A 9192-nucleotide genomic window follows, 5' to 3' on the forward strand; every position below is an offset into this window, starting at 1 on the left:
TTGTGTTTGAAACTGTGTTTGGGCCATTTTATAGAACGAGATAAAGGTATCATACACATCAGATTTATTTTTTAAAAATATACCCAACTCATTCTAGTGCAATCATCAATAAAGGTAACATAATATAAGAAACTATGATTATTAAATTCAGGAGCAGGTCCCCTAACATCAGAGTGAATAAGAATAAAGGGAGTTTCAGTTCGATTATTATTACTAAGGTACGTATGTTTATGACTTTTGGCCAAAATACAAGCCTCACAATCAAAATTTACTTTCGAACTAGCAAGAGAAGGAAAAAGTCTTCTTAAATACCCTAGAGATGGATGACCTAGTCGTCGGTTCCATGTCCAGAGTTGGTGTTCTACTGATCCATGAGCAAGCGCCGCGCAGCCGTGGTGAGACATCTGATCAACATAATACAATCCGTTTTCTTTAATACCACTGCACGCCCAATGATTTTCCCTGTCTGAGAATCCTGAATAATACAACTAGTGGAATCCATTAGTACAGAACAATTTAATTCTTTGGTGACTAATGGAAAGTAATTTATGTGTCAGTTGAGGAATAAAGAGGCAATTGGGTAATTTAATATTATCAGAAATATTGATTAAACCAGAGCCTTCTATTCTAACTTGTTCCCCATTGGCTCTTTAAATGTGGCTTTTTGTGGGTTTATTTATTTTTTCAAGGTCCGAAATATCAAAGGTCATTGTATTAGTTGCCCCATAGTCAAATATCCACTTACTATTTTTATCATTATTGCAAAGGAGTCCAATGGACTGATCACCTTTGCCTTGAACATTTAAGAGAGCATGAGGGCTTTTGTTACTTGGGCCGTGAGTATTTAAGGAGGAGTTTAGGGTTTCACTCCCTAAAGTTTCCTTTTTAACATTCTCCTTCCTCAAACCTGGTTCATGAGTGGTGGTGGCGGCCATTGCTCCTCCTCCTTCTTCATTTTCCTTCATTTCGCCGCCGATACTATAAGCGGTTGTGCCTGTTTTTTTCGGATCTCCCTTCCATGGGTTGCGATTTTCAGTCCCTTTCTTCTTCCTCTCCGACCACCATTTTGGGTAGCCGATTAATTTGAAGCAACCCTCCTTTGTGTGTCGCGTCCCACCACAGTGGGTGCATTTAAGGTTAGCCTGATCATCTTCTCGTCGAAACTAGGGTTTCTCAGTTTGCCCCCTTGCAGCGAAACCGCTTCCTATTCCCGATGATTCATCCGATGAGGGTTTGTCGCCAGATTTCATAATGCTCCGGCGAGAGCTTTCTTGCCGGATTGTTGCGTATGCTTCTTCGACTGTGGGTAACGGATCTGAATTTAAAAGATCTCTTCGATCTTTGTCCGGTGAATCATCGAGTCCCGCTATAAATTGATAGAGGCGATTTTGTGATGTTAAACGATTATAAATCGTTTTGTCTTCTGGGCAAATCATCGGGTTAGGTAATCTCCTATCAATTTCCTTCCAAATTGAGGTGAGTTTACTGTAGTAGACCTCAATTTGGTCTGTGCCTTGCTGTATTTTGCTTGCCTTGACCGTGAGGTTAAATATTTGCAAACCGTCTCTCCCACGGCCGTACATAGTTTCGATCCCTTTCCATAGATCTTTGGCTGTTGGATAATCCAGAAACTGGTTTTGTAGATCTGAGTCAACATTTTCAATTGTCCAGGAAATTACAATGGAATCACGTTGAGCCCATTTTATGTACTCGGGATCATCAGGAGATGGCGAGGAGGCAGTGATGTGATTAAGCCTACCTTCCCTCCAATACCGAGTTGCATTAATTTGGACCACTTCGTGTAATTTCCATGGTTCAATTTTTCTGAGATGTGAAGGGGTTGATTTGTGGTTTTATTGGTGTTTAACTGTGAAAGCAGTTGCAATATATCCTCCATTGTGACCGATTTTGGGACAATGGGCTGGTTTTCAGTTTCCATGGTAGATGATGATGCCGAAGTTCTTTCGATCGCCAGAAAATCAAACCTGGCTCTGATACCAAGCTAAAATATTAAAAGTATTTTTGGGGTTTTAATTTCTGTTGTATTGATTCACAGACTGAGGGAATACATGTATAAATATACAAAGGGTTGCCTAAACAGGCTCCTGTAATCACTCCTAAGAATAACGAGAGAATTGATACTCTTCTAAAATTTCACAAAAAATATCTCTTATTTCCTAACATGCCTATGGCTTTAAAAGCCATACACTTCACAACAAGTGTTCACACCTACTTAGGAGTGGAACACCCATCAATGTTCTTCGAAACCAAGCAAGAAATCCAATATTACCATAAAGACATTTCGAGTAAAAACGGAGTTTCTAACCAACTAGTTTTTCATCTAGTTGTACATAGCTGTATCTTACAATTCATAAATTCACCAAGTCCTTACAATTCATAAATTCACCAAGTCCTTCCCCTCCTCAGGGAGCCGTAAGGAGTACATGTCCAATTGGGTCTTTTCACCTTGAGTTTCAATATCTTTGTTCAAATTGCCATCTCCTTTTATCATTTTGGTTTTACTACCACAGGTTGAGTTGAAATGCAATCAATTAGCTAGTATAAGCTTGTTTACACAGAAATGAAGGAAGATAGTTCCACCACACAACCCAAAAAACTGATAGTAAACTAAGACAATAATCACGAACATGCATTACTGATATAGTATGAAATCTTCGCAGTGAAACGTAATATAACGTTTTTTATGGAACTTCTAAATTGTAAAGAAATTCAAAATTAGGATGTCATGCCAATATCGGTCAACAATTTAACCTTCTTTTCTTGTAGCAATTCTCAAAATAACATATATCCATCACAAGTCATATACACTTAACTCTACATTTTGTAATGTTTGCTTAATTCCGCATTATATCCATGAGCAGGCAAGGGGAAAAAATGAAAAGAGAAATAGGAAATGAAAGAAATGGAATATGATTCATTATCCATAATGAACGGACCCAAAACCTACCCTTAACTCTGAATTTTTCTAACAATTTCCTCTTAATTGAAACAATATAGAAAAATATCAATATAATGATCAAGAAGATATTACAATAACCGCTTTCCTAGACAGGGAGGTAACGAAAAGCAGAGCAGCGAGAGTTGAGATGATAGTATTGGGAAGAAAACCGAGTGACAAGCACCTCCTTAGAGTCGACGAGCTTGACTTTGAATGGACAACATGAACAGGGGTAGTGGGGGAAAAGTCTACCACGTCAATGGAGGAAGCGACCAAGCATAGCAAGCCATTGCCCCGATGTAATAAATCACTATATTGATATTGGAGAAAAGATTGACAGTCGCCATGAGCCTCAGGAGACAGTCGAACATTCAACCATTCTTTGGTGACTGTATCATAAGCCCTAAAGAATGCCTTATATGTGGGGTTATGAACATAGATAACCCCATCATCTGCGAGAGTCACGGGCTCTCTTCCCGCATACCATCCTATTGCCTTCAACCTCACATTCCCATCGATCCAAACTAGGATAGTAGGCATACATCGTTGAGATATTGTTGAAGCACAAAATGATTCTGTTATTTTTGTAATCTGCCAAAACTGGAGGTTCCATTACTGTAGGGTGGTTGAGAGCCTCCTCGTCCTTATCCCCACCGTTGCCGCGTGATGGTGGGAATGGGGGCGACTTCAAGCGACGCCACTGATTAGTTTGAGGATCGAAAACCTCACAAATAAAAGAGAATTCAGGGTTTGCAACTTTGCATAAACATAAATCTTCCCACCAAACGTGATGACACACATTGGCAGCAATGGATCGTCCCCAGCGGTGGCTAGTCTCCAACCTTCTAGAGGTTTCGTCAGATCTAAGCAATAAGATGAATATAAGCCCTGTTGCTGATTCTGATTCTGGTTCATCTTCCACCTACATTTCCTAGTTTTTGTGATTGGTTTTGCTTTCGGTTTAGAGGATTCATTATAATCCCCTCCAATGCCATTCGCAAAAGTTTAAAGTCGAGATCCCACAGCAGCCATGGAAGACGATGAACCATAATCTTGCACGGTACTAGGAAGTGATGAAACTTCACCACTGTTGAGATCCAAGACGTAGTAACCAATTTCCCAATTCTCACGAGATACTATTTGTGTACATAGATTTTCGTTTGGCTTTATGTCCTCAATCAGCAGTTTGGCTTTATGTCCTCAATCAGCAGGCCCCTACTACTTCCTCCGTTTTATTAATATTGCAATAAGGATGAAATTACACATCTCAAAACACATTTTATATGCCAAATATCTATAATTGTATAAAAGTAAAAATTATAAAAAGTTAATATTGTAAAAGTATTTTATGAGACAAATCCAACAAGATCCCACGTGACTATATTTTGCTTAATGTATAAATCATATTATATGGTCAAACAAGAGTGATGAATAGTACAAAAAGTCCATTGTTGCAATATTAATAAAACGGAGGAAATATTATCTTATTCTTCAATACTCTTCTCTTTTCCACCACCCTTTTTTCTCTTTTCTCTCTCTCCCTTTCTCTTCTATTCTATCAAATCCCTAAACCTACCACCCCCAATTGCGGCCGAATGATAGAAAGGCTTAAGAGGGAGGGAAAAATTTTAAGAAGGGAATGGCCCATGGGTTTGTACGGAATATTTTTATTTATTTTTATTTTTTTGGAGTTTCCAGCAAGTTAACCAGTCTACTAACTATTAGAAAGTTGCTTACATCATCACTGTCCATATATCATTGTTATAATAAATTTTTTTCATTTTTTTTAAAGTTACCGTATTTAAATTTTTTTTCATTGTACAAGATGTATAATTTTAATTTATTTTTACTATTAAACCAAAATAAATAAATAAGGTCATAAGCAGGGAAAATGGCTAAAAAAAAAAAAAAAATTGCAAAGATCAGCCAAAATAAAGAGCGTTAACTATTGAAATTCTATCAGCTACGAACTGAGGAAGACCAAGCAAGATCGTCAACAAACTATTAATTACTACACTACTTTGTGCTTAGCCAAGCGAATACTTCGACGACGAGGAATGAAGCTCTTATTAGAAACGTTCACGTAATGACCCTTGAATTTGATCTCACAAGCTGAGGGATTCTGAAGGCCGAACAATTTCTCACAAAAATCATACTCTTGCGATGTCACTTCTACCTTAATGGTACCTCTTTGGTTAAGATAAACCGATAGCAATTCTATCTCTTTGTCGCAATCTAAAATTCGCATGATCGCCTCTAAATATTCATCATATACTCCATAATAGGTTGTAAACACTAAATGCAGGACCTTTAAACAGGGACACCATCTTAGAAAAACCAATAAATCATTCCACCACTTAATACTACCCATATCACTTTCAATTTCTATCCTTAGTTCGTACAACTTATCAAAGATTGGAACAAGGTCGTATTTTAATTTACGAATGTCGTTCAAATTAACTATATCTAGGCTAAGAGATTTTAGCCCAGAAATCAGTTCCACCATCCTTTTTACATTACTAAGGTGATTTTCCTCCAAGTACATGTATCCTGAACAAATATCTGCTTTTATTAAAGAGCCTGAATCCCCAATAAATTGAACTAGCCCCATACCAAAGTCTAATGTAATTTCTTCTAGTTTTGACACATTGATTAAAAGATTTCTTGATAGTTGGACTGAATTTCTAATTCGATACCTTTCTTTCATAACCAATCTCTTGAGATTATGAGCCGATAAATCTATTGAATCCAAAAAATGATTGCGCTTCCTCCGATAGATAAACAGATTTAGATCTTCCAGCAGTGGACAACCCCTAATAATTGCTGCCAACACACCACAATCCGTAAATAAATGAAGTTTCTTCAATTTCGGAAGAGTCGCAACAAATCCTTCATTAGGAACTTGAATACTAATGTATTCAATCAGTGTAAGATCGACCAGAGATTGACATTGAAAAATACAAGCTGGCATTCTTTCCAAAATAAATTCTTTATAATAGAGATTTTCCACAACAATTTGTTTTGGATTTCGGGTGCATATATCACGAATACAAAATTCAATATCGGAAAACTCTTCCCACTTCTTATTGAAAAAGAGATGAAAACAATCAATTCTGTTTGAGGTGAGCTGCGGAATGATACGATTGACAGCCGCAGATAAATCATGACTAGAAGAAGGAAGACAAGTTTTGGAGAAGACGATGTTGGTGATGTGAGTCCAGAGGTAACGCCATTGGCGCGATAAGACGGAGGTGGATACGGCAGATTTGATAGGTAGGAGAGAAAGAATATGTATAAGGATGGCGTCTGGGAGTAAGCTCAATCGATCAATATCTTCCACTGTTTTTAATCGCTTAATCTTAGCCATTATCACAGGGGTTTTACGTCAAACCAATCGTATAGTTATAATCTCATTCAATAATAAATAATATATATGCGGTCAGTATATATACACGGCCAAGGCACAATATATATAACAATCACATACATCCTAACCATATAGAAACTCTATCATATGGTAATTCTAGAGATAGGAGATATTTAGGAAACCTGCCAAAATATATCCTAACCAAAATATAATAATTATCTTATCATAACAAATATATTCTACAGAGTAAATAATATCAAGTTATAACATCCTCCATGAAACCATGTACAACTTAATTTTTGTTCTAAATAAATATATATGGAGTACTTAATATCTTTTCATAAATTTGATTATGTCAATATTAAGAATTTGTTTTTATTAACCTACTAATATAAAAAAAGAATTTGTTTTATTAACCAAAGAGTCAATATTAAAAATTAATATTTTAATGTACTCCATAAGGCGCGTCGTTTTTAAGGAGTATATCGTTTATCAGTTCATGTGCTTCCATTATTTTTGTCATTAATGGTATATAGAATTATAGAAAGTCCATTAATAGATAAAATTCACCATAATTAAATTTTGATTTATTTTTTCTTTTTTCTTTTTATTTTATTTTTTATTTTTTATATATATGTTCAGCCCATATAATGTTTAATAGACACCACCAAAAGGTCCAGTCAACCTATCTCAAATTTATTCAATACAGAGGAACTACGATTGAAATTCTAATTTCGTTTTTCATCTAATAAGCATACAAGAACAAATCAAGAGGTAAATCAATGTTTATTATTAAATTTAATTTCGTTATTATTATTGATAGAAATATTATGTAATGATAATAATTGTCATTGAGTTAGGATATATTATTGTATACTATATTTTATACTTATCTTCCAAGGTTCTCTAACACCTGCCCAGATCTACTGCCGCTTCACCGCCCAACTGCCTGGATTGCGCCAGCCTACTACCTGAATTTGCTGCCGGTAATGTCTGTCATCGGCTTCCGACTCCGTTCAGACTTCTTCAAGTCTACACTTGAATTAATTTGCAAGGTAAATAATTTTATACTTATCTTACAAATTTAGATACTCCGTATTTCTTGCCTTTAGAAAATTTTCAATAATTGTGTAGCTGTGTGAATTTTACTTCATCATAATTAAAACGATTGTGTGTTTAATCAAGAATTTGGTAGCTATTTGTTCTTTGCAGATTTAATAAAGCATCTGATTGATTCAGATTGTAGACTTTAGAGTACTAAATAGAGTGACTGAGTGATTAACTTAGGTAATTGATTGATTTTAGATTAAATTTACATCAAATTGTACTTTGGTATGATTAAGTTGGAAGTTTATTTTGGACCCCATTTATAAATTTCTAGATCACACAGTTATGACTCAAATATTGTGATCAATACTATTGACTTCAATCTGGTTGATTATTATTATTAATCTCAATTAAAGTAGGTTTTTGGTTGATTTTTTTTTTCTTCTTGTTTATTGTATTTTATGCTTAATATTATGCCTGTCATGATATATTGCACATACTCACACTATGCTTGATGAAAATTTGCTCAAAAATCCGAATTATACGCATTTAATTGCTAAGAGTAGTGCTAAAGTCATGATTACATGTTGAAATAGATTGTATTATATTCATGAATCTTAGAACCCTAAATTTCGGAGAGCCTATTATGTAAATCCGGGTGTATAGTACACCCGGGGTCATTTGCTCATTCAATCAACAAATGAATAAATATATTATTTGTTCATTTGTTGATTAAATGAGCAAATGACTTTGGATTTACTGTACTCCCGGGTGTATATAACAAATTCTAAAATTTCGAATGCCATGAAGTTATACACGCTGTAATTATTTATGCCCTAGCATCTTGCGGTAGTAGATGAATAATAAAACTCAGTGTAAAATTTTTTAATAGCTTTAATGTATATTTGTTTCCTAAACTTAAAAGTTATTATTATGTTTAATGTTTAAAAAAATTTCTTCTATTTTTTATTGCAGATCATGTCTAACAACGATAACTCAATTAACATACACCCCTTCTTAGAGAAGGAAAAAATGAACAGAAATAACTTCCTTACTAACTTCTTAGATTGGTATCATGACCTATTAATAGTTCTCAAGCAAGTTGGGAAAGAGTCAGTCTTGGAGGCCCCTATTCCACTTCTTCCTGAAAACGGAGGAACAATTGATGAGATAATGGCTGAAAAGAATGCTAGAGAGCAATCTATTTCTGTCGCGTGCCTTATGTTGATAACCATGGACTTTAACTTTCAAATGCAATTTGAGAACATGGATGCTTACAACATGATCGTGAAGCTTAAGACCATGTTTCAAGGGCTAGCGAGGAGTAAGAGGATTGAAACCATGAATGCAATTCTTGATACTAAGCTCAAGGAAGGAAAGCCTGTTGGATCTCATGTTCGTAAAATGATTGGTTATTTTGAAATCATGGAGCGCATTGGTTTTCCTGTTGCCCTAGAATTGGCCACAGAGATCATTCTCCATTCGCTTCATAATGGGTTTGACAAATTCAGGAAGAACTTTATTGTGTATGAGATGGGAAAGCCTTTGATTGAATTACTCAACATGCTTCAAACTTTAGAACAAATCATTAATATTAAGCCCAAGATGCAATGTCTTATGGTTCGCAAAGGCGAGGGATTCAAGAAGAATGGAGCCAAGAAGAGCAAGAAAAATGCTTCTCCTTCCGAGAGTACGTGTTTATACTGTAAAGAAATCGGGCATTTCAAAAGAGATTGCCACAAATACAAGGATGATGAGAAAAATGGATGTTTGAATCTCCCTTCTACTGCAGGTATATTTCGCTATTAAAATTAATTTA

General features: G+C 35.4%; 1 protein-coding gene across 1 annotated transcript; it reads right to left on the minus strand.

Annotated features, from left to right (window-relative positions):
* Positions 1-4970: 4970 nt before the first annotated feature.
* Positions 4971-6326, minus strand: LOC110739895 (F-box/LRR-repeat protein At3g26922-like). The gene has a single exon (XM_021920376.1). The coding sequence runs from the start codon at positions 6324-6326 to the stop codon at positions 4971-4973; it is 1356 nt and encodes a 451-aa protein (XP_021776068.1).
* Between the last annotated feature and the right edge of the window lie 2866 nt (positions 6327-9192).

The sequence above is a fragment of the Chenopodium quinoa genome, unplaced genomic scaffold (genome assembly GCF_001683475.1).
Source record: "Chenopodium quinoa cultivar QQ74 unplaced genomic scaffold, ASM168347v1, whole genome shotgun sequence".
Lineage (NCBI taxonomy): Eukaryota > Viridiplantae > Streptophyta > Magnoliopsida > Caryophyllales > Amaranthaceae > Chenopodium > Chenopodium quinoa.

What these genes read in the sequence shown, in the direction of transcription:
- LOC110739895 (XM_021920376.1), bottom strand. Translation starts at nt 6,326, where the DNA reads ATGGCTAAGATTAAGCGATTAAAAACAGTGGAAGATATTGATCGATTG.